A 24,503-nucleotide genomic window follows, 5' to 3' on the forward strand; every position below is an offset into this window, starting at 1 on the left:
GCATCTTCATGGTTGCTTTCGGATTCAGTCCATGTCCGTCACCTCGCTGTTTGCAGCTCTTGCGGTGACTTGGTCAGGATTGGGATCCGATTGACCACGACGATCTCCGCTTCAGGGTCAAGAACGGCACCCATTTAACAGCTCAATTCAGTTATACGAGCACGAATTCAGTGCACGCGTGACCTGATCATACAGGCGTTATCCAGCTGCTCTTTGTGGAAAATGTTTCTGTTGTATTTTGTTTCAGACTTTTCTAGAACTGTGGGCGATGTTGCCTCCTCAAAATGAAGCGTTGCATTGACTGGTTGCAATCGCAACTTCAACGAAAGTCCAACGGTCTCCCTCTCCCAAATCCCATTACCTAGAAGAGTTAATAAGAAAATAGTACTCCAATAGTCTTTTTCTTTCCTTTTTCCTATAATTATTGGGACAACCTAATAATTCATCCTAACTCTCTCCAAATAAAAGAGGAGTTGTGACTCTCCCAATACGGTAGTTGGATTGGGATGGGATTATTAGGAGACTGCAAAAGCAACTCTCCCACTAAAGATAAAAATAATATTGGGATATCTCTACTAACTAGTAATTGTTAACATTTATTGAAAAACTGCTGGAGATACTTAAAAAATGGCTTAACTACGACTGACTTTTCAGAAAAAGACAAAACAGCTCGAGAGTGGAAACTGGCCTCAAAATCATGTGCTCTTGAGGATGGCCTCAGCTCGAACCACTAATTTTGAGTTGAAAACGGCTCAAATCAAACCACACCGTTCGTATTCTTGAGGATGGCCTCAGCTCGAACCACCAATTTTGAGTTGAAAACGGCTCAAATCAAACCACACCGTTGTAACGTGTAAGTATTTTTAGACCATTTTTCTGGCACGACGATAGAAACCAGTAGCAAGGCCCATACATAAAGCTCTATTCAAGCCGCCACAACTATGGCTAAACACGAAGGTTGTGATCCTACGGAGTGAGCTCCCTCTTCGGTTGCTTGATCGGTCCTTGATCGCTCCATGGACTTTTTTTTCATCATGATAGCGATCCATTTCTGTTGTGCAGATGTTCCTCATCATCATCGCTGTGGATTACTCGCTGTCATCCCATCGCTTTGGCTATCATCCAGGTCTCGGTGGTCTGTTATGCGGAGTTGGTTTGGGGACTTTGACGAAAGCCTAACCGGGCATTCGCCTGGGCCGACAATGGTTGTGTCTTTGGACGTAGCTCATCTCATTGGGAGCATTGTTGCGGCCACCAAATTCAGTAGTTTTTGCCAGGTGAAGACTTGGTCTGCTCCCTGGGGACAGGCGGACAATGGCGGCGTTAGAGTCGCTTCCTCTCTAGAGGCATTGTCTTGCAAGACCTTCTCACTCTACCTCCGCTGGCTTCTGGTTGTTAGGCAGGCGGTGACGTGCGTGTGTTCTTGATATCTTTGTCTCTCCTGCAGGTATCGGTTGTCTTAGGTCGTGTTGGGTGTGTTGGTGGTGTCGTAGTTTTCTTTTCTGTTGTTGTGACTGTGTTGTTTCTCACCGGTAGTGGCTCTTGTAACTCTACGCTGTAGAGTCTCTACTAAAGTTGCATTATTGTAATTCTTTTCTTTTTTAATGAAAAACGTACAATGGACCTCTTAAAAAATACTACAGAGTGCATGCGATTTGTTTATTCCGGAAAGAGAAAAAATGAAAATGGAAGGGTGAGAGTGGATCATTTCTAATGCAGTTCGTTTTTTGGCCCATCATAGAAGATAGCGATTCCGTTACATCGTATGCTAGGCCATCTGGCCCACAGTCAGTTTCCAGAAGCTCGGCCCAATTATGGCCCTCTTTGTATACGCTTTTCTGGAACTCGCTTATCTGGCAAGCAGGCTTATCAGATTAGCTTGCTGTCTGGAGAATCCACTGTCTGAATAAGCTGGGTGTTTGACAATCCTAATTATTTTATGTTGATTGTCTGTCCTGACTGGTAAATTGACCTGAATGCCCCTGAGACTGATAATAGCTCATTTTTATTGTGAATATGAGGAGAAGATAATAATTCTAATGTCTTTGGAGTTTGTTAAATAGAAATTACATTACAATAATATTATTAAGTCTGGTTCTATCCACAGCTAACAAGGGCAAAGAAGTATTAGAATATCCAAAAATGGCAGATAAGTCTGCTTCATTTCTACCATAATTAAGTGATGAGCAAACTCTGCATGAAGCAAATCCTAAAAGCATTAAGTGGTCAGGTTACCTAAACAATGGTAACTATTTTTCACTAAGAATAAGCTCTTCAGTCTTCCTCCAAACATGCCAAATTATTGACACATATAGCACTAGAACTTGACAAAATTTTAGGAAAAAGGTCATCTCCAGCACAAATTCCTCTCTAACCGGCAGCACAGGTAAAGGCACCACCTTCTCAACCGGCGGAGGCATGGAGGAAGGGCAGGGATGGCCGGCGGCGGGGGCCAAGCCCAGGGGCGGCGACGGAGGCAGGGAGGTGGAGGCGGATGGAGCCGGCGCCGGTCGGAGGGCGGCGGACGGCGGACGCACCCGGACCGGAGGAGCCCTGCAGCCCGGCGGAGAGCAGGAGGTGACAGCCATGGAGGGAGGCGGGGGGCGTTGAGAAGGCGCGGGAGGTGGCGACGCCGGCGGAGGGCAGGAGGTGGCGGTCGTGGAGGGAAGTAGAGGGCGACGAGGGAGGCGGCGGCACCGGCGGAGGGCAGGAGGCGGCGGTGGCGGCGGCGGCGGGCAGGAAGCGGCGCCGACGGAGGGCAGGAGGCGGCGGCCGTGGCGGGAGGCGGAAGGCATCGAGGGAGGCGCGGGAGGCGGCGGCTGTGGAGGGAGGCGCCGGTGGAGCGCGGGAGGCGGCGGCCGTGGAGGGAGGTGTCGGCGGAGGGTATCAGGGGAAAGGGAGTTCGCTTACGCGATAAGCATCTCCTGAGCTGCTTACCAGAAAATCGAAGCTCTAGTTGTTTTGTGGATTCTGGGCTAAGCCGCTTGTGAGCTAAGCGGAAAATAAGCGAGACGTTTGTGTGGGATTTTTATTTATTTCCACCCATAAGCTGCTTATAAGCGGATACAAACAGGATCTATATTTCTCTTCTTGTTTGACTACAACACAACACAACAGGACAAGGTTTTTGATTTTTTGAATGTGGTAAATACGCCTTCTTACTGGGTAAGCGTACTACGACTTGATCTTGCTTTCGCCGTACCGCCGGCTGGAGGAAGAAGACACGAACACTGTGTGGATCTGTAACCGTAGTGCGTTTCCACTCCTTCCGAGTTCGTCCACGACAGAGCAATTATTCAATTGCACGGCGGCAGTACTCACCCCCTCGTCTTCCGTTCGAAACTGCATTTCCTCCGCCGCCTTCAGGAAGGGATCTTGAAGGCTTGAAGGAGTGGGAGCTGAACCTTGCTGGATAGGTAAGAACAGGCGATGGCGGAGGAAAAGGCAGGGAAGGAGAAGGATGTGGTGCGGCTGGAGCGCGAGTCCGTGATCCCCATCATGAAGCCCAAGCTCATAATGAAGCTTGCCTACCTCATTGGTATCTCTTTCTCTCCCTGCCTCTCCTTTTGCCTGATCCGTTTAGGGGCATTCAGCCATTCACCATAGGCGATGCACGTTTCTTGGTCGGTCGAGCTCGGGATGGTTGGGCTCTTAAACTTAAAGGGAGGCTCCGGTATCGTGACTATCCTATTTCTACTGTGAAGTTATTATCTTGCGAGATTCTTATCGCTTTTGAGGGAAAGGCTAGAATCTTTTCTTTGATTAATTCGCCTGGATCATGTAAAGTGGAATCTGTATAGAGAAGTCTGTGTAGGCATTGTGACTGCAATACATTATTCAGTCCAGATCACTAGTGTGCTACTTGTCATGTGGGGCTACTGAAGCCCGAGTATCAAACTGCTGAAAGCGGCCATCAAATATGTTCTTTTCAATATTGCCTTGTCTTGTTTTCGACAAGCTGAAGCAAGAATCTTGCTTTGGATACAAGACCGTGCAACCCATTTAACTGTACCTTGTATTTTTGAAGAACATCAATCCGACAGAGACGAATTCTTGAAGCTGTGTAAGAGGGTTGAATACACCATAAGGGCTTGGTACCATCTCCAGTTTGATGATATGATGGTGAGGAAAGTTTAGTAATTACACATACACAGCGTTTGTTGGTTTGAATTGATGCTTACAACCATCTCTAGGGTCTTTGGTGTTTGAATGATATCTGATCTATGGTACTTTTGCAGGAACTGTTCGCTCTCTTTGATCCTGTGCACGGTGCTAAAAAACTGCAGCAGCAGAACTTCTCATCTGAGGAAATCGATACGCTTGAGCAGAACTTCCTGTCCTATTTCTTTCAGGTAAAGAACCTATTCTGGGAGAAATAACTGTTGATAGATTTAGTGTCCAAGTGAAGGATGGAGGCATGGAGCAGTTTCTTATAGTGTTGCAATGCATCAAAACATTTCTGTAAATGTGCTCTTTAAAGTGTCTTTAATTAAAGTGCAGGTGATGGAAAAAAGCAATTTTAACATAGTAAACGATGATGAGGTTGAACTTGCTCATTCTGGACAATACCTGTTGAATCTTCCCATCAAAGTTGATGAATCAAAGGTTAATGCCCTTTCCCTGCAAACTATGTCTCCTTATCTAAATTTCACTAAATGTCAGTGTGAAATTCCTTTTTTTTTTGCTTGTGCAGTTAGATAACAAACTTTTGTCAAAGTATTTTAAGGAGCACCGTCATGAAAACCTACCTGACTTCTCAGATAAGGTGATGTTTTTTACTGTGACATAGATGGACTTCTCTTTTTTCTTTGGGTTACATGAGGTCAATGTTATTTCATAAGCAATGCGTTGAAATTCTAGGTTTTTTTGACCAGCCAAGTAGGCAAAGGTGCAAATTGGGGAACTCGAATTTAGCTATCAGCTAATCCTTCTTAAACTTTCATGTATTATGTATTGTATAATTATCTTTTTGTTTAGTGTTGCCCTCCAGAGTCTGGACCCCTTCTCTCCTAGTGGCATTGACTTCTTGCTTAGTACTCCCTCCATCCCAAATTATAGGTCGTTATTCATAGATATTATTATGCATCTAGACATAGGGTATATCTAAGTACATAACAAAATCTATGAATCTAAAAATGCTAAAACAACCTATAATTTGGGACGGAGGGAGTATTCCTCACATATTGTTCATGAACAACTACTTGTTTAGCTGACATGATCCTTTTATTTGCCAGTATGTTATATTTCGTAGGGGCATTGGATTGGACCGCACTAGCAACTTTTTCTTCATGGAGAAAGTGGACATGATCATAGCTCGTGCATGGCGAAAGTTTCTTGAGAAGACAAGGTATGTTATCCACTGCACATTTAATGCCCTTTGCATTTTATCTTTCTCATTGAAAGGGTTACCTTTTTTCATACTGGAATTTCAGATTGCAAAAGCTCTTCTCCAGAAAGAAAAATGGTAAGCAAAAGATGGATTCCAAGAAGAATGATGATCTAGCCAGTGAAGTAGAGGACAAGGAGCTATATGTTGAACGCATACGGCTTGAAACAATGGAGTTAAGGTTTGCCTCTTCTTTGACCTGTTAAGCCATCACAATCCCTATATCTCTCTCTCATGGTCTCACAGTTTGCACTTTGCAGCTTGCGAAATTTAATTGGCAAGGTCGCAATTCAAGAGCCTACATTTGAAGAGGTTATTGTCTTGTACAGGTAAAAGTTATAAAACGATTTGAGGTTGCTGACAAAACTTTCTTGTCTTGTTTCTGAAATGGTTGCTTGCATGATTTTTTTTTATTACAGCATTAACTGATTTTTTTAAGAGTACCAGGGAGACCCCCTGTCCATTGCATTGCTCAGGACAATAAACTGAACTGATTTTTTTATGTATTCCTTCAGGAGGAAAAGTCCAAAGGGCCAGGATGATAGAGCAATTCATGTAAAACACTTCAAAAATATTCCAATGGCAGATATGGAGTTGGTTCTGGTTAGCACTGAGTTGCCTTTTCTGGAGAAAATTTTCACATTCATATTTATTTATGCTGAAGAAAAATTGTAACCACTGCAGCCTGAGAAGAAAAACCCAAGCCTCACACCAATGGACTGGGTTCAATTTATTGTTTCTGTTGTCATTGGACTCGTAAGTGGAATTGAATCGTTTTCATTTGATTCTTTTGTGATACTTCACCTTCTAATTTACTTGTGTCACATCACTCAGGTTACACTTATCAGTTCACTCGAAATGCCTAAAGCCGATTTCTGGGTTGTAATCGCCATCCTTTCTGCTCTGGCTGGATATTGTGCTAAGATCTATTTCTCGTGAGTATCTTAGTTGATTTTTTTATTTTATTCATTCTATAGGTATTTTTTATTATGAAGACAATAGAGAACAGTGGAAGATTTTTGGGCGTGATTGGATGATTGCATATGGGTGAGACAGGCTCGCGGGGTGCAACATCTCGATGTTTGGTTTCCTGCACAGCAGTCTGAGCCTGTCCCTGTAGATGCAAAAGGTCCCTCAGAGCCTGGCTCCGCATCGTGGGCCTGGCTCGCTCGATACGAGAGTGCATGCGAAGGACGTCCCAGCGCATTGTGTCCGTGACTAGCAGCGATAGAATTTATATGCAACCAATCAGCATCCCTGCTGCACCTGGCTCAATGTGATCAGCAGACCAAACAAGCGCATGCTGCACACACCAGACCTGGCTGTGGCTGGCCTGGCTCTGATGTTCAGCCAGGCCCAAGGCTTCTGACCAACCAATCACGCCCTTTGTTTCTGTGACCTCGTAGACATGCTACAGAATACCTTCATGCTTCAGCCTTTCTTCATTAGGATGATACTTGTTAGTGTTTATGGTTGTGTCGGGCAGTATATTAAATAGTTATTTTTAGTGCTGGTTTGTTGTGTTGAGTAGTCTGTTAAATAGTTTTTCTTTACACAGGTTTCAACAGAACATGGCAACCTACCAAAACCTAATCACTCAATCAATGTATGACAAACAACTAGATAGTGGGAAAGGCACACTACTGCACCTCTGCGATGATGTGATTCAACAGGAGGTAGGTCTAGACTCGACCCGTATTTCTTGAGAATGAACCCCCAAAAGAAAAACAATAGTTCAGATATTGGAATTCGAAGCTTAACTGACAGTTCACTTTCATCCTCGTGGTTCCGAATGTTCAGGTCAAGGAGGTCATAATAGCCTATTATATTCTGATGGAAAATGGAAAGGCTACCAGTGATGTATATATATTGTTCTTCCATTTTAAAAATCTATACTTGCTCTTGTGGAAGAAATATTAAAATTAAATATTTGTGTGTTCCCAATGTGCTAGGATCTTGACTTGCAATGCGAGGAGTTAATCCAGGAAGAGTTTGGCTTGCAATGCAATTTTGAGGTGATGGATGCTGTTCAAAAGCTGGAGAGGCTTGGTATCACCACAAGAGTGAGTTCTCACATCTTTTTCTCTTATCACCAATTTGTCAAAGCGTAGGAATAGTTTCTTACACACACAGTGCACATAGTCAAGTTTTTGCAGGCACACATGCTTCTATTTGTTTGTTCTCTACTTTTTCCCACATAATACTGAAGTCTGTTTTGCATCCAGGATTCTATTGGAAGAATTTGTTGCGTTCCTCTAAAGCGTGCCAATGAGATCATCGGCGCTACCACGGAAGAGCTGGTTATGAAAGCAAGGCAAAGCTTGCGAGGTTGATTTGAACAAGGTAATCCTGTTGTAAATTCTTGCCTGATGGCATTACAACATTTATGGTACTCCAGGAATGCCTAACACTAAATTCTTGCATATCAGGTGGGGTAAATAATTCTGGCCATCTCCAGGATAGTTCTCCAGTGAAAGTTATGATAAATGGGGTTGTAATTTTTCTTTGGGTAGGATCTGCTGTGTATTCTGGAATGTCTGAAGTGTGTTGTAAGCATGTAGCATATTTTCCATAGCAAACGAGGTAGTAGGATGTTTCCTGCTAACGCAACACAGGGTACAAGAGCGATGTTGTACATGTCGTGAACTGTGCATTTATTTGTCAGAAACCTTCCCTGTACAAGTAACGATGAAGGTTCACTGCAGCGTGCACACTGAGCCGGTGACACACTGACACTGGCAGCTTGATCTGTCTCTGCTCTTTTGCTGTTCCTTACCTGTGGCTGTGAACCGGAAGCTCCGCATTCCCTGAAAATTTAGGATGCAGTGATGTAAACAAATTGTCTGTTAATCACAGATCAGCCAGAGTACAGGGGCATCATGTTGAGTTCTTGTGAGTCGCTTACTATTGATGCAACACCCAATTTGCAAATTGAGCATTGCTCAGCTGGTAAAACTCCTTGTGGTGGTAAAACTCCTTGTAGTGGAACCTACTATCAGATTTCGAGTACTTGACTTGGTACTGCTCGCCTTTTTCTTACATTTATTTTAGAATTTAATTGGCGCTATTCTTTCGGTAATAAGCGACGTGTTCGTCGACGGTGAGACGCCAGTGGTGATTTCGTTAATATCAAAGATTTGTCAGCTCAGTCTTTCGAAGGTGCTTATAGAGGTAGGGTTACGTGTGTTCGTGGGGGCGAGCGTGTGTAAGTGTATGTGAGCCCGTCTGTACTGTGTGATTTGAAAAAAAAATCAACACCCGATTTATTTCCATACATGAAAAAAAGATAAGGAAAAACGCAGCGAAATTCCTGGACGGTACATGTCCAATACCCTTATCCAGTGTGCTTTTTTCTCATAGCAGGGAGATATAAAGTGCAGAGTCCAGTGGGGATGGAGCAGAGAGAGCCAAGCTCAGCGCTTGGAGTGAGATAATGAGCAGCAGCAACGTGGTGTCCGGCATCTCCGCGTCACCGTCTGCCGCCGCCGGTGCTCGCCATCGCCATGGCGCGGTGAAGCAGCTGAGGATAAAGGTTGCGCAGCCACAGCAGCAGCGGCTGCACGGCCGCCGCCGGCAAAGCGGCGGCAGGGGCGGCGCGGTGGTGGCGAGAGCCGGGCCCGGGGCGCTGTCGGAGATCGAGCCGGACCTGAACGAGGACCCCATCGACCGGTGGGCCACCCCCGGCATCAGCCCGGTCCGTCCCTCCTCTCAATTCACTCGCTTTAGAATTTTGGCTGTGCTATCTGAACTCTCTGAAGAAAGAAATGGATTGCCTTTGCTCATGGGATAACACTGGAGTGGACAATAATGGATTGCCTTTGTTCATGGGATAACACTGGAGTGGACAATAATCTGTGTGTTGCAGGAGGACTTTGAGTTCGGAGTGTACGATGGACACCACACCTATCACGAAGGCCAAGGTCTTGTCCTAAAAACTTCACTGTCATTGTATCCTTGTTGTACTGATATCCTTGCAAGAAGGAGCACTGATTGTTATGCTATGTGATGTGGTGTAACAAATCCTGCAAACAATTGCGATGACGATGCCCTATCTGAAGACAAGAAGGGATTTTGGGAGGATGTCTCCGAATGGTACCAAGAAGCTGAGCCTCCTCAGGGCTTTCAAGGTACTCTTTAGCTCCTCGGATATCTTTCTGCTTTCAGTGGCAGTGAAAAAAAACCCTTTCCTCATCAGCATATCAATGGCAATTTCTTGCTGTGCAGCACTCATCTCCTGGGCATTTCCTCCTGCAATCATCCTTGGCATGGCTTTCAATGTACCGGTATGGACTGAATATTTACATCAGGCTCTGTTTCAAACATATTGGATTCTTTTTTCTGATCTTCTATGAGGATTGAACTGGACTAGTGCGAAATTCCCGCGCTCCAAACGTTCGCCCAAGCCTTTCACCCTACGTTCATGTAACTCTCTACTGACTGGAGATGTGCCTGCTTGTACCACCACCAGGGCGAGTACCTCTACATCGGGGCAGCTCTCTGGATCGTCGTGTTCTGCATCATCGAGATGCAAAAGCCGGACAAGCCGCACAACTTCGAGCCGGAGATCTACATGATGGAGAGGTCGGCTCGTGACAAGCTCATCGCCGATTACAACTCCATGGACATCTGGGACTTCAACGAGAAGTATGGCGAGCTCTGGGACTTCACCGTCAACACCAGCAGGGAAGACATCGTCAAATCAAGCTAGATGGTTACCTACTGCACAAGCCTTTCCGTGCAAAACAAATCAAGTATAGCATAGCTGCTAGGAAAAAGCTCTTGAATGAAAGGAATAACAATGTGTGTATCTTCATGCCTGAGGTTCTCAGCCCTGTAAAAACTGAGAGCCTGAAAATCTGCTTTATCCTCACATAATGGATGTATGTCGGGCGTCTCACAAAAGAAGTTCTGCAGAATAGCGAGCACGCTGTTGCTTCAACTTTCTGCGTGGTTTCTTCATGTTTTCTCTTATGTTTTGAGAAAACACATGCAGGACTGATTCACCGAAGTAACTGAACATTTAGAACTGCCTGTTTGCCACCACCCACCCAATCTTATTATTATTCAACAAAAAGAAATGTCATTCTTCCTTAAAACCTTTGCAGGAGAAAAAAAGGGAAGAACGAAAAAGAAACCACCAGGGTAAGAAAAAAAAAAGGTAAGCCTTGCAGCTGTTCCTTTTTTGTACACTTGAGATGCAGCTGACTCGCTATGAAGACAAGGGAAATCTTTTGGAAGAGAACAAGGCTAATCTACTGCCCTGGTGAGAGAACTAGCTTGCTACAAGATGCTAGGCATTCCGTTCCTTCACCTTGATGTTCTGAAGAGCTGACTGCCTAGAGTCACAGTTGGGGTGCGTCCTGTCATGACTGTCGTCAAGCTGATCTCCTGCTCCCGAATCCGGTGTATTTCAGCCTCCACCAGGCTCATCGACGGACGCTGCTCACTCATTGGGTTCACGCACCACGATGCCAAGCGCAGCAATTCTTTCATGCTTTCTGAGGTGAAACTACTGGTCATTCTGTTGTCTGCAATTGCAGAGATATCACTTGATTCCTGGAAGTTCTGCACCTGCATATCGAGGTACAAAGTGAGCAGGCCTATACTTCAGTGCAGATATGATGATTAAGAGGAGTAAATGATGCCACTATAGTAGGGAGAAATTGGTGAGCAGTGTTGGAATATACCCATTGAATGATGTTTTGATCAGACACGGCTCTCCGTCCGCTCACCAACTCCACAAGGAACACACCAAAACTGTAAACATCGCTTTGTATGGAAAAGTTCAAGTTCATGGATTCCCTCATTCTGATCATGCAACAGGAAGTTCCATCAAACTCAAGTGATGAATTGTACACTGGACACAACACACTGAAAGCAGATGATTTTATCGTATCCATCTGATGTAATCAACGAATGCAAGAAGTACAACAAATATGTGTGCCTGTTGTTACCGAGGATCAACAAATGGATCATTAGGTGTTCTGGAAGATAGTCCTGTAACACCGAGTCGATCAAGCAAGCCTGGAATCCCAGTATCCGCAACTTTTGGTATGAAATCCTCATCCACAAGTACATTAGAAGTTTTGAAGTTCATGTGGATCGCAGGGGGCGTCAGCGAATGCAGGTGGCTCAGGCCTGAGTAACAAGAAAAGATCGCCATGTTAAGATTGTTGATGTAGTTTCCATAAGATCATTGTTACAGCAGAATGAGTTTTAGTCGATACGAAGTTATGAGCCTCTAAATCATATTTCTGACAATAAGGGAAAGTGTAGAGTTGGTTTATATGTATAGGCTTACCTTTAGCAGCTCCATGAGCTATAGAAAGTCTGTGCTTGAATTCTAGCCTTACACCTGGAGCGTGGCTGTAACCTACAAAAGGACAGCAGAAGAATTACCAACCTACGACACCGCTCTTTGTACATTAGAGTAATATAATAGAAAACACGATGAAATCACCATGCAAATGTGTTGAGACACTGCCATTGGGGATATACTCATAAACAAGCATCTGCACAACATTCTCCTGGCAGTACCCCAAAAGTTTTACAAGGTTCCGATGCTGGAGAGATGATAGGTAATTAACCTGAGAAGAAAACAGCACGGATGCTTGAGCTTGGAACAATCTAAGAAGGGTGTGGAGCAAGCTGTGCTATATTTTAAATCATATTAGAAAATAGTGGGTTTAGTCCTTTGCTAGAAAACAGGATCATTCCTTCAAGAGGGAAAAAATAGAGCTAAAACACAGCACATTCCATAAATTCAGGACCAGAAATTGCTCAAGAGAACGTATGGATAAGTAAAATTATGTTACCTCTTGAACGAATTCCTGGCTAGGAGGAGCATGCCGTCTTTTAACAGCTACAATCGTGCCATCCTGGAGCAAACCCTTGTATACCTCTCCAAACATTCCCTGTCCAATAAGATTTGCATTGCTGAAATTCCTTGTAGCCAAATTTAGTTCCTCCAAAGTCAGACATCTTGCTCCCTGCAACTCTGAAAGATGGAAGGCAAAGCTATTACTTATCAAAATAGAAAAAATATAGATCTTTAGATGAACAAGTTTTATAGTCTTATGAAAAGTAACTTAAGCAGTACCTGGTAGAGCTTGACCTGATGAACCACTTTCTGAAGAGTCTGAAGTTCTTCTGCGATACCGCAGGCAAAGTACAATTACAACTGTGACAATACATAGTAGTGTCAAGCCTCCTACAGCACCTCCTAGAGCTGCTGCAAGAAGTCCTGACATCTATTACTGGATATCCTCCCAGAATAGGGCAATAATCTTTGTAGCCGCAGTGATGAAGTCTGCAGATCGGAAACCTAAAGAGTAGTACATTAAATTTGGCTGAGTTTATATTTGAATCCATAAGGAAGAACATGGATGTACAGATTGCTGGTTGTGACGACCAGTGAGCTACAGAATAATTCAGATAGTGAATAGATATACGCAAACATGTATGCATGGATTGGTTGAACAATAGATAAAGTTAAACCACTAATATAATATTGACACTGAAACCATGGATAAAGTTAAATCGGCAAGTGCATAATTTTTTTGTCAACTTTAGTTTTGTCTCAGTATGAAATGTCTGTCTCTCAGATTTGTCGCTGTGCAGTGGCAAAATTAGGGATTTTGATCATGATACAAGTGAACTACTAGTAACGTATAAATCTAGCAATAAAGACTATTATATTATCAAATGGAAAAATAAGGAATTGTCAGATATTCAAAATTACGCATATGTGGTGATGTGCCGTGGCAGAATCAGGAAAGCACATTTTGATCATAACATTAGCATCATGGATGAAGCTACTAGTAACACATAATCTGGCAAAAAAGACAACTATATTATCAAATGGAAAAGCAGGGAGTTGTTGGATATCTGAAATTGGACATTATGTGGCAATGTGCAGTGGCAAAATTCGGAAAGCGCAGTTTGATCATGACATCAGCGGTATGGACGAAGCTACTAGTATCGCATAAATTTGGCAAAAAGGGCACTTATATTATCACACGGAAAACAGGGAATTGTCAGATATCCAAAATTGGACGTTATGTGGCAGCATGGTTTGCACTTTGAACTTTTTTCCTTTCCTTTTCTTTCCTTTTCCTGGTAAACGTTTCCAGACAATCATTCAAATTTTTTCGTGCCATAAACGGATCAGAAGAAACTTTGCCACAGTAGGTAAAATGGCATGTTAGATGTTACAGAAAGTGACTCCAAATGTGTAACAAAATATCTTTTGCTATGACATTCTGCACTGAAACAGATATGAATAAGCTACAGTGTACATCAAAACATGAATGCATTCTTGCTTGAACTGCTTGCCTCTTGAAGCTTTGCTCATACATGTTGGGTTGATTTTATTTATAAACAGTCAAATTTAGCAATCTAGCGATGTGCCATTGGCTACTATCTGAATTCTGCTCAGTAACAGTAACCAATAGAAGTATTCATCAGAGGATTGCTGATTGTTGATCTTCCCTATCTATCTATATATATATATATATATATGATCACCAAAAAATTATCACTCCTGAACAGCGCACAAATCATGGTATGTGAAAAAAAAAATCCACATGATTCAGACTCCATCCGAAAAATACACAACGATTCCACCCTTGTATGCAAAAAAGTTGCAAATTTTGGTGAAGAGAAATGAAGGCTACACCATACCTGCAGATCGCCCAGGCCTCGTGGCATCATTCCCGTCCAAGCGCAGCACCAGCATCAAATGCTGAATCCATTCTGCAGACAGCAAAACTTGTTCCACCGATTCTTGACTCTGCCCTGTCTTTTTCCTCCTACCATCACAAGAAAAGACTTCAAGCCAATCAAGAAATGCAAGAAGAAGGCAAATTACGGAAGAAATATCTAGCGTGTATAGGTTCTCCACAGCTAGAGAGAATCCATGAAAACGAGTGAAAAGTGAGAGAAGCAGCAAGCAGGCAAGAAAACCTCTGCGTCCTCCTCCTACTCTCCTCAGGTGGGTCTATCGCTGTACTGGCAAGTGATTGTGGGCGAGATGAGCTGTGAGGTTTTGGGGAGGGAGGAATGGGGAGGGGAGCGCCCACAAGAAAAGTGAAGGAGAATACACTCACCGGTGGGGCGGATCGGAATTGGAAACCCGCAGCAAACAAACATTGCCTGTATATATACATAAACTGGCCGGGTTGAGCTGTAGGCATCAGCGGAAAGCGGAGCGGAGGATGCTAAAAAACGCGGGCTTGGCGCGGCCGTTGCAGGTGAAAACAAAACAGCCAAGAAAATCCCCAGCTTTATCCGGCGGCTCTTGAGTGTGGGCTTGTGTGACCCCAGAACTAGAACCGGATGGATCTCCCAATGATTGAACCGGAGGCGACAATTCGTTGGGATAGCGACACTGCGCCGACGCAGCAGATTTCCCCCCATTTTATCTTATTAGTTCTTCGATTCTTTCCCCTTCATCTACATTCATGAATCTATCTTTGCCGCAATGCGCCGCCGTTCGATCAAAGCGGGCAACAAAAACAAATGGAATTGAATAGGGAAACCGGTGGGATTGAAAATGGGGACGGGCCGAGGGGAGCCAAGCCAATGATTGCCGGGGGGGAGAAGAACATGATGGGGGCTCATTGAGCTGGAAGACAGACGGACAGACAGGCAGGAGCTGCCGTGCTTGCTCATCAGATAAAAAGGACTCCTCTTCTTTTTTCACCTGCTGGTCAGCTGGTGTTGGATTTTTCACTTTATGATGAGGCTCTGAAGTGGCAGGGCATTGTCTGCTAATCCCAAATTAGCATATGGTTCCGAAGAACTTAATCAAACTAATTCGTCATTTATATTGTTCTTCAAGCATGCGGGCAGCTAGCGTCCAAGGAAGAGACGCTGGGGAACAAAGCACAGATCGCTGGGCCGCGGCGTGTTGCTACCCCTCCAGAGTGGCCATGAGCTGTGCATTGCATCTTTCTCAATCCCCTTCTGCTGCTTCTGCATTACCGACTCCAAGACGCCATTGTCAAAGTGGAAAGCATTGATGAATCGTCAGTCACCAACACCCACAATAAGAAATAAAAATGGATGATGCTACGTGAAGGATTGAGATCGATCGAGCAGAAGGAACGGCTGGCAGCACTGATTTTTCACGACGTCGCATCAGGATCAGGAAGCCATCCTGTGTTTGTTTGGTCCTCTGAACTTTTCTGGCTCACTTATTAGGGCGATGATTAATGGACTGTCTGACCACTGATGTGATGTTCAATTCGTTTTTTCTCCTCTCCGAAATAATGGCACTTCTTTCAAGCATATCTCACTGGCCTTGAGGTCTCTCTGACTCTTTGTTTGAGGGGGGTGGTTGGTCAGTTGCTGGCAGCAATGGCTTGGGCCGCCTGCGTGTCTTGCTCCATTTCCTGCAGCTTCTTCAGTTCAGGCACGTCAGGGTCAAGGAAAACATATCTGCAATCCCTGCGTGACCGCATCAGCAGCGGCTACTGACTCCATCGCTGTGCTTGCGAGTGCACTACAGCTGTGAGCTCTGAGCTCTGTGGCTTGACCTTGACGACGCCTCTGCAGCTGCAGCGGGAGGCTACAGAGCTTGTTGCCTTATCCTCTCACTGCCGCCGGCCGCGGCGTCCATCTGGCTGCCGCCTCGTCGCCGGCGCTGACACGTGAGCCGCCGCCGTTTGCCGAGTCAGACACGTTTGGCTAGCTGCAGGGTGGCTAGCTGGATGACGTTGCCTGCCATTGCGCCGGTTGGATCAGTATGTAGTAGGCAGAGTACCTGACCTGGCATCCATCAGGGGATATGATTCTGCCACGCGTGCATGAGTAATTAATTAATTAATCTAGTACAAGGTCGATGATCCTGCGACGCTAATGATTGCTGCGGAACTCTGATGGGTGCATGGCTTCGCTTACGTTGTTGCCTTCTCCTTTAACGTCACGGGCAGGCTGGGATTCCATTATTCCATGAGCCATCGGGCTTTTGCTCTGGCGAGAACTTGCTGAGTTGACACCTAGCAAAAGGCACCCAGCATGGTTGGGTTTGGGGCCCCAGGAACACGAATGTGTGTTGAGCATTGAGCTTGAGCACACCCCATCCATCATTACGTCAAATACTCTACACCGCCTGGTACCAAGAGCATGGATCTCGTGGGACTTCAAATTGGTCAGCAGATGGAAACTATAGATCAGGTATGTATGGTGTGGTGTCAGTGCATAATACCAACGCTGTAAAGGAATTGATAATTCCAGCCATTGATCTCCACCATGAATCTATCTTTTTCCTTTTTGGTTTAAGCTTCTAACATGTCGGTCGCATGTTTTTTTTTTTACTAGATAGCAAAGTTAGCTGCTTTGATGTCTATAACTGAGAATATGTTTTTTTATTAGACTAGAGGCTAGTACCTAGGAACAGCAAAATCTCCATGCAATAAGCTGGAATACAAAAAAAAAGTCACGTGAAAAATTAAAAAACTTAGTGTTGAGAGTGGGATTTGAACCCACGCCCTTTCGGACCAGAACCTTAATCTGGCGCCTTAGACCAACTCGGCCATCTCAACCTGATGCTTTTTGCGTAGGAAGTATGATTAATATTTAAACTATGAGGCGATTGATCCAACTTAATCAGAAACGATGCAATAAATTTTTCGTAGCAACCGACCGTCCGGCAGCTCCGGTACACCAACTGTACCGCCATGGCATTCAACACAAACAAGACAAAGGAAACAAACAGACGGTCGCCCAGGTCTAAGCAGCTCCGGATCAAGGGCGCCCATCTCTACATCCATTAAGTTTTAATATTTAATAACTAACAATAAGCAGAATATTGCGAATTAGTGCCCCTAGGACTAAGAGGCATATTACGAACCATCTTTAGTTTTAATTTAATTATCAAATACTGGTTTTCCAAATCTTAAGTGCTTTTCAATTTAAACCAAAAGAGTCAGACTCCATTTTGCACCTATGGAAATGGATCTGAGAATTCGTGATCTATATGTGGCATTATGCCCCCCCCACCTGGCACTGCTGGGCCTGCATTCCACGTTGACTTTCTACGCCGAACAGCTCACAAGAATCAATGGCTTAGTGTTGCTTAATTAATCGCTACTAGTAGTATTTACAGGTCACCAGCATACACGTCTTGAAGGACAACCACGGTAGGGCAACGGTGCAGCACCATGCTAGTGGAATGAAAAACCCTGGTAGCTGACTGATTGGTAGAGATGATGGAAACGGAACCTCCATCCTTTCCAGATCAAGAAGCAAAGAAAAACGCATCGATTGTTGGCCAGTTAATGTCACAACCACTTGCACGAAAAGGACACTGCGAATGCAGGAGCCCAAGCCTATGTACCCACCCGAGATCCAACAGGCAGAGAACTGATCATCCTTGCATAGGAAAAGGAAAGGTATGCTTGTCTGATCAATCAGGCGCTCGCTAGATTGCCGGCGTTACATCAGCTGATTAATGAGTCCAGCTTACATGGTGAACAAGTTGGAGCTCAGCAGCACCTGCATTGGAGATTTGGAGGATGCCAATGGCAGGGTCCAGGCAGGCAACAAGTAGAGGTGCCCCAGAATCCCTAGCAAGCACCACATGTGAAGGCAGCGGCTGGCTGATGCCGAATTAAACGGACACCGTTGACGCCTGCCTACTGTTTCTACTTTCTACACCAACAAACCGATGGCGCCCACAGGACCATGAGGACGATGACCCTCTGAAGACCAGCTATGCAGCATCATGTTGCCTTGTTTTCCGGCCGGCATGGCCCTGCTCTGGATTTTTCAGGTTCGGATGACTGGAAGCTGCAATGGATACATATGCATGGTTCTGTGCATCTTTATCTGCAGTAGGGGATAAGCTTGATTGACACAGCCTGTTGATTCGACCCTGACATCTTCAGCGAGCTTACAGCCAATTTGCTTCCCATCTCGAAGTTCCAGATAATACACAAATTCAGTCTGCATGAGGGTACAGTAATCCCACAGCTCATCTCGACCGGAGCGCAAATGTGATGGTAAAACCAACCAGACGTGTACCACTGAAGAAGAGAAACTCGCTAGTCGCTAGTGAAGTAGCCAAAAACCCAACGCAACCCTTGGTGGTGCAGTGTGCACTTCGATACAGGTCATTGTTGCAAGCTTGTAGCGCAAGTAGGAGGCAGCCAGCTGGTCATGCTTCCCTGTTGCCATTCTAGTGGTCCTGATGAACATTCCGCTTTTATCATACTTCATTCATGAGCAATAAACATTTCGTAGATCACCTTAATTAACAGAAATAGAGGTCATGGGCTTTCCATCAATGTGACACAGTGGTACCCATCAATGATCTTGACTATCTGCTTGCCATATGATTGCTCTTAAACATGCCAGTCTTCATGAGTTGCCTATAGAGATTACACGGGCATGGTACTAAATTAGTAAGTGCAAAATCAATCGTTTTGACAAATAAACTAATTACAGCACTAAGTAACAGATCAAAGAGCACTCTCCACAATCTGTTTGGTAACTTGCTTGCTGGCTCATATAAATCTTAATAGTTTCACATATCGGCAAGTGTGCAGCGATCAAAGCAGTTTACACTATGACATATTTGTCCTAAATTTTTCTGCTTGCAGCTGAAAACAAGAATAGGAATAAGGTGGTCACTTTAGAAGCTTATCTCACGTCTCTCAGCAAAGAACTTCCCATTTGTACCTTGTTCACAGGGTAACAAGGCAAGCCATACTCCTGTATCAGCACCTTCTTCAGCAGAAATATTCCCTTCAAAACCAGTCATGGCCGTTTTTACCCACCCTGGGCAGAAACAGTTAATGTAGATCTTTTGGCCTTCAGGCCGATCTGAGAGCCTCCTTGACATGAGTCGTGTATAAGCATTAACAGCAAGCTTCGAGACTGAATAGTCTGTGTACATCTGAGGCCATTGATTGGAGGACCAAGTACCTTGCCTTACTTGCTCAAGAAACTTCGTTATCATCTCATCAATTAACTGCTCTGATAGATAATCATCATTCAATAACTGATCTCTGAGGATTGCATCACCAATTCTCTGACAGCATATAAAATAAAAAAGATCAATAAATGGCAAGGTAATGATCAACGCAAGGGTGCCTCATATTAAGAAGGTCGCAGCACAATAGAGACATTGGAAAAATAGGGATATGTCAAGCAAACTTACATTCCGTCTGCCATTGACTCTACCAAGCCTTGAGCTGACATTCACTATCCGAGCACCATAGGGAGAGGGTTTCATTAACGGTATCATGGCATCAGTCATCTGTTTCATGCCATAATAATTTGTCTTGATAACTTGCTCAGCGAACTCAACAGAATTATCTGGTCCTTTATTGAAGTTTACACCTGCATTGTTAACCTGTAATCGGGTTACAGGACATCAATTAGTGACTTGACTTTCTGCCCATTTTACTTTGTGCACAGCAATACAGACACTATTTCATCTCATTTCACGTGTAGGGAATTGAAAACGCAACTCTTTCCGGTTTGTTTCTGACTTGGCCGTGGATCCACCGCCCCAGTCCTTTTCTCCCTTTCTACCAATCCATTTTTAATTACTAATTACGGAGTAGATTACAACTTCCAGAAACAAGTGTTGAGACGACTCTTGCTGGTCAATTGAAAATTTGAAATGATATTCCTTCGTATTGTTACAGCAAAGCAACTAATCACGAAGTACAAGAGGTAGAAAGGTAAGACGATGAGAATGCGCTCACAAGGACATGGATGCCGCCGTGGGTCTCCAGCGCCCAGGCCGCGAAGGCCTCCACTGACGCGGCCTCCGCCACGTCGAGCTGCCGCCACTCCACGCTCACGGACGCCTCTCCGGGAGCCTCCGCCATGATCCTCCCGGCAGCGTCCTGGCCTTTGGCGGCGTCGCGGGAGGTGAGCACGACGTGGAGGCCGTGGAGCGCGAGCTGGCGGGCGGCTTCGAACCCCATCCCGCGGTTGGCACCCGTGACCACCGCCACAGCCCGCGGCTCCAGGTGGTCCCACCATCGCTGGTGGGGCTCGTAGGGGAGGGCGCGGAGCAGGGTGACCTCGCGGCGGCGCTGCTCGCGCCGCTCCCGCGCCGCCTCCTTCCCTTTCTTCCCCATCTCTCTCTCTCTCTCTCTCTCTCTCTCTCTCAGGTCGTCGAAACTTTACACCCTCGCTGGGCCTTAGTGCCAACTTTACAATCACTATGGGCCTCACTTCGATGTGTAGAGGATGGAAGTATGTGGGCCTCTTTTTTCTGGGCTTTGGTGGCAATTTTACAACCACTATGGGCCTCGGTGCGTTTCCCCATTCAACAACTTCCAAGCTGAAGAAGGGAGATTCGAAGTTGTCTCTTGCGACAAGTGAGGAAGCCTGAAACCTCAACGTCACATCAGGAATACACATAAGATTAAAAAAATCAGGAATACACATAAGATTAAAAAAATCAGGAATACACATAATAGTGTTCAATCAAGAACAACTAAATATGTTATAAAAAAGAAGAACAACCAAATTTAAAAATATTAAGAGCAACTCCAGCAATACCTTCTAAACAAATCCTCTACTTTTTAGTAGGAGCTGCCTCTACTTTCTAAGAATTTTTTCTTCTCAACTCTAGCAGTACCCTCTAAACAACTTCAACGGATAGAGAGCTCTCTAAAATCCGAAGGTGTGCAGGGAATTTTGGAGGCTTCTCTAAAATCTAGGGTCTAGTAGAGTACCAACTTAGAACGCAGTTTTTTTTCTTGATACTCTAAATTTAGGGTATGGAGGTATTTATAGAGCCTGCTGGAGTTGCTCTGAGTCCGGTATACTTGCCCAGTCCTCCCAACTCCCCCCCTCAGGTTCCACTTCCACCACACTCTCCTCCAGCTTGAGAGGCCCTGGGGTGATGCGGGTGCCATTACCATGCTACATAAAGGGAAAACGAAGAGCCTTGAACGATTACCATCAGGACAGCCATAACTTGTATTATGTAGCCTTTAATTTGAAGCTTCACTATATCGAATTATCGATGAACCGGTATGTAATAAGTAGCCATTGCATTATTCGTGGTAAGGACGGTTTTGCAACCCATTGGTAGTATGGGATGCATGAATTACAATCATAGGTGTATTTGGGACATATTCCCCTAGTGGTATACTTCTGCATTGCATGGCACTATGGCATAGCATTCGATCGGTAGTTAGGTACAAGCGGTGGCATGCAGGATTAATGCGTGACTGAACGACGTCTAGAGATTGGTGGCGCAGCTGGAGCCGCAGACCATGGCGTCGTTGGTGCACTTGAGGAGGCAGACGGGCAGCTGCAGGGGGTCGAAGCTGATGGCCGGCTTGTAGCAGTCGAGCATGCACTTGGTCACCCCGGACCCGCAGACGGTGACGCACTCCGTCAGCCCCGCCAGCGGGGAACGGTTGCCGCCGTGGTGATCGCGCCAGGTGCGGCCGCCGCCGTGGCCGTGGCCATGGCCGAAGGTGCCCACCGTCGCGGAGTCGTCGGGCCTGGCCGCGCCGGATGGGACCACGGTGACCGCCGCCGCGACCACCAGCGCCATCAGAAGCGTCGCCGCGGCAGCCTTCATGGTGCACGCACGTTCTTCCAAGTCGATCGCTGAGAAGTGTGAAGGTGCAGAGCTGCTGTGTTGGGCTGAGCTCGATAGCATCGATCTCTGCATTATATATAGCTCATGCAAGGAGTTGACGTGTCGCTGGGGCGAAGGTGCAAGCATGAGAGATGTGTGACAAGGCAGCGCCCGAGACGGAACGTGCTCGATTGCCGAGCAACATGATCTGTGTGAGCAAAACAGACAGGCCTGCAGGATATACTCACTTGAGGCCGAACTGCATGTTCTCACTTTATTTGCCATGCATCTATGAGCTGCCGAATCAGCCGTGGATCGATCGGGTTTTGACAGCGTCACAAACTCAGACACCACCGATGCCAACGCGGTATCTATGCATTGCCCGCCGGCGGCCACGCGTGAGCTTGACCCGCCCCTGTTGTGTTGGGCCGCTCCCTTGCCGGCGACATATTATTGTATTATTAAGCTTTGATTCAGTCACAAACCATCAGGTTGAGATGGCCGAGTTGGTCTAAGGCGCCAGATTAAGGTTCTGGTCCGAAAGGGCGTGGGTTCAAATCCCACTCTCAACATAATTATTTTGCACGATTTTTTTTTCAATCAGCATTTGTAATTACATCAAAATTCGCATTTTTTAACGTTCATCCGAGAGGGCCACTTGCAGCTACAAAGCTCGACGCAAAATAGTTGTCACTCTTCTAGTCTTCTTCAAAAAGAAGACCATCTAGCAGACGTCGATGCAGCCAAGGTACTCGTTGTCGCACCCTCTGCCGCACGCCGCGCTCCCTTCTCCTCCTCCTCCGCCCCGCCGCGACGCGCTCGTGCTCACCCTCACGCTGGCGCACCCCGACGCCGCCGCGCAGGCCAGCATGGCCCTCGCGCACCTGTGCACGCACCGCTCCGCCTCCCCGCCGCCCGCCGGCGCCGCGTCGACCGGGCGGCAGCTCCCACCGGGCACCAGGGCCGCGACGGCAACGGCGACCACCGTCAGCAACGCGACGGTTCTTCCGCCACCAACCTTACCGGTTGCCATTGATTCTCAAGAACCAATGTCAAGTTACTGACTGGTTGGATACGAGCTGTGTATAAAGGGGGGGGGGGGGGGGGGGGGGGGGGAACGGGAGCGGCGGTACTGTGCAAGTTGTGGTTGCATTGGTCAGGTCAGTGGTCGTTTAGTTGAGGCGTTCAAGCATTAATCGGCAAGTGTTGTGTCTAGGTGACAGACTGAGTGTGCGACTTGAACAATGCACCACCGCAACCACCAGATTCTCACCTGTTGATTTGCGCCGTCACTCACACAAGCGACCGGCGGTATCTTCCTGGTGCAGTTCTCTGAAAGCGATGGACAGAGTACTCAAGTTTTCCCGTTGTCAGCATTTTTACACTCAACTAGCCTCTTTTGCGTCCAAATCCTCAATTTTAGCAGTAGAAAATCATCAGCATTCGGTACAACTGTACTTCTCATTTTGGATAATTCCAAAATCCAAACCCTTCTTGTCACACGTAGTGAAAAAGGCCAGGCAATTCACATTCCCATATGGGCCCCCAGCCCACACTGCAAAAGAGGTACAGGTGAAGTGGATGATGATAATGGTCTGTCTATGGACAAAGGTAAAGGTAACCCAACAGCCTGCTCAACGCACAGGCCTAACCCAGCAACGACCAATGAATGGCCGAGCTGTTCGGACCACGAACGACCAGTCAGGAGACTAGCTCAGGTTAGGTTTAGGTTACTTAAGGTTAGGTCAGGCTCAAGCAATGATAAACCCGCACAGCAGCTCACTCGCATGGTCCAGTCACATGGGCGCCTCGTGCGCGAGGAGCGGCTTGCTTACGGAAACAGGAAAGCGAAAAGGGAAGTGGCAGCCTTCTTCTTCCTTCCATTCAATTCCCGGATGGACCGGCCTCCGGCCCACAACGCCTCCTGCGTACCCGAGCGAGCCGCGGTGGCACGCCTCCCAACAACCACCGCAGCACGAGATCGAGGCCGTCGAGCGCCGATCTGACGGGCGCCGTCGTCTACGGCGGGCCGTAGTGGCGGCTGGTCGGCAGGGCGTATTCATACGTGGCCGGAGACGGCGACGAGGCCGGCAAGAGAGAGAGGGTGGGACCACGCAGCGCAGGGTCAAGCACTCAACTGACGGGTGGGGGCAGTTTGGTCATTTGGCTGGAAGAGAGGAAAAAATCTGGCTCGTGCAGTGGAGAGAGGGAAGAGGAGGGGAGGGGACAGGGCATGGTCGGTGCGTCGTGCGTGTCAGGACGCTGCTGGCCAAGATCTGGCTGTGCATCGCTGGGCGTGAGATCCAAGGCGCCCGCCTCGGGAACAAAGCTGCCATTTTTAATTGCGCCTACAAAACGGCAGATCTTTCATCGAACGCCTTATTTTTCCTTTTCTTTTGCATCGATTTTCCATTCGCTGATAAGGTCGTTTGCATTTTCGTGATTTCAGCGGAGTTTTCCTACTTTTTTTCGCAACAATTTGCTGTGTCAGGAATTTAGGATAATTCTGCACGTGAGCAACAAAAGGCATCTACGTGAAATTGTGGTCCGCCGCGA

General features: G+C 46.2%; 5 protein-coding genes and 2 non-coding genes across 9 annotated transcripts; 3 read left to right on the plus strand and 4 right to left on the minus strand.

The window, feature by feature from the left end:
• The first annotated feature begins 3,196 nt into the window (after window positions 1–3,196).
• Window positions 3,197–8,139, plus strand: LOC117856779 (uncharacterized). The gene is made up of 16 exons (XM_034739168.2): window positions 3,197–3,538; window positions 4,028–4,122; window positions 4,239–4,352; window positions 4,501–4,605; window positions 4,694–4,765; window positions 5,235–5,347; window positions 5,433–5,567; window positions 5,647–5,715; window positions 5,902–5,989; window positions 6,071–6,142; window positions 6,221–6,321; window positions 6,945–7,062; window positions 7,187–7,246; window positions 7,339–7,449; window positions 7,612–7,729; window positions 7,816–8,139. The coding sequence occupies exons 1-15, from the start codon at window positions 3,430–3,432 to the stop codon at window positions 7,717–7,719; spliced, it is 1,470 nt and encodes a 489-aa protein (XP_034595059.1). The 5' UTR covers window positions 3,197–3,429; the 3' UTR covers window positions 7,720–7,729; window positions 7,816–8,139.
• Window positions 8,140–8,778: 639 nt separating this feature from the next.
• On the plus strand, window positions 8,779–10,325 carry LOC117856781 (photosynthetic NDH subunit of subcomplex B 5, chloroplastic). The gene is made up of 5 exons (XM_034739171.2): window positions 8,779–9,080; window positions 9,252–9,306; window positions 9,445–9,513; window positions 9,611–9,669; window positions 9,855–10,325. The coding sequence occupies exons 1-5, from the start codon at window positions 8,820–8,822 to the stop codon at window positions 10,092–10,094; spliced, it is 684 nt and encodes a 227-aa protein (XP_034595062.1). The 5' UTR covers window positions 8,779–8,819; the 3' UTR covers window positions 10,095–10,325.
• An 88-nt stretch (window positions 10,326–10,413) lies between these two features.
• Window positions 10,414–15,055, minus strand: LOC117856780 (serine/threonine-protein kinase-like protein ACR4). 2 transcript variants are annotated; one of them, XM_034739170.2, is made up of 9 exons: window positions 14,494–15,055; window positions 14,069–14,196; window positions 12,486–12,710; window positions 12,202–12,383; window positions 11,847–11,973; window positions 11,688–11,759; window positions 11,341–11,524; window positions 11,074–11,194; window positions 10,414–10,957 (listed from the first exon to the last, which is right to left on the minus strand). In XM_034739170.2, exons 3-9 carry the CDS (start codon window positions 12,634–12,636, stop codon window positions 10,694–10,696), a joined length of 1,101 nt encoding a protein of 366 aa, XP_034595061.1. In that variant the 5' UTR covers window positions 12,637–12,710; window positions 14,069–14,196; window positions 14,494–15,055; the 3' UTR covers window positions 10,414–10,693. The 2 variants fall into 2 exon arrangements, with proteins under 2 accessions (XP_034595061.1, XP_034595060.1); XM_034739169.2 differs by having other exon boundaries at window positions 14,351–15,055.
• A 1,796-nt stretch (window positions 15,056–16,851) lies between these two features.
• TRNAL-AAG (transfer RNA leucine (anticodon AAG)) lies at window positions 16,852–16,932 on the minus strand. Its single transcript has one exon. It is a non-coding gene; the product is annotated as a tRNA-Leu (tRNA).
• Window positions 16,933–17,723: 791 nt separating this feature from the next.
• LOC117854898 (uncharacterized) lies at window positions 17,724–20,511 on the minus strand. Of its 2 annotated transcripts, XM_034737161.2 has the most exons (4): window positions 20,104–20,511; window positions 19,551–19,745; window positions 19,070–19,421; window positions 17,724–18,759 (listed from the first exon to the last, which is right to left on the minus strand). In XM_034737161.2, exons 1-4 carry the CDS (start codon window positions 20,482–20,484, stop codon window positions 18,749–18,751), a joined length of 939 nt encoding a protein of 312 aa, XP_034593052.1. In that variant the 5' UTR covers window positions 20,485–20,511; the 3' UTR covers window positions 17,724–18,748. The 2 variants fall into 2 exon arrangements, with proteins under 2 accessions (XP_034593052.1, XP_034593051.1); XM_034737160.2 differs by lacking the exon at window positions 17,724–18,759 and having other exon boundaries at window positions 18,872–19,421.
• An 880-nt stretch (window positions 20,512–21,391) lies between these two features.
• On the minus strand, window positions 21,392–22,026 carry LOC117858525 (uncharacterized). Its single transcript, XM_034741601.2, has one exon. It carries the CDS (start codon window positions 21,945–21,947, stop codon window positions 21,600–21,602), a length of 348 nt encoding a protein of 115 aa, XP_034597492.2. The 5' UTR covers window positions 21,948–22,026; the 3' UTR covers window positions 21,392–21,599.
• Window positions 22,027–22,438: 412 nt separating this feature from the next.
• On the plus strand, window positions 22,439–22,519 carry TRNAL-AAG (transfer RNA leucine (anticodon AAG)). The gene has a single exon. It is a non-coding gene; the product is annotated as a tRNA-Leu (tRNA).
• The last annotated feature ends 1,984 nt before the right edge of the window (window positions 22,520–24,503 follow it).

This window comes from Setaria viridis, chromosome 5 (assembly GCF_005286985.2).
Source record: "Setaria viridis chromosome 5, Setaria_viridis_v4.0, whole genome shotgun sequence".
NCBI classification, from domain to species: domain Eukaryota; kingdom Viridiplantae; phylum Streptophyta; class Magnoliopsida; order Poales; family Poaceae; genus Setaria; species Setaria viridis.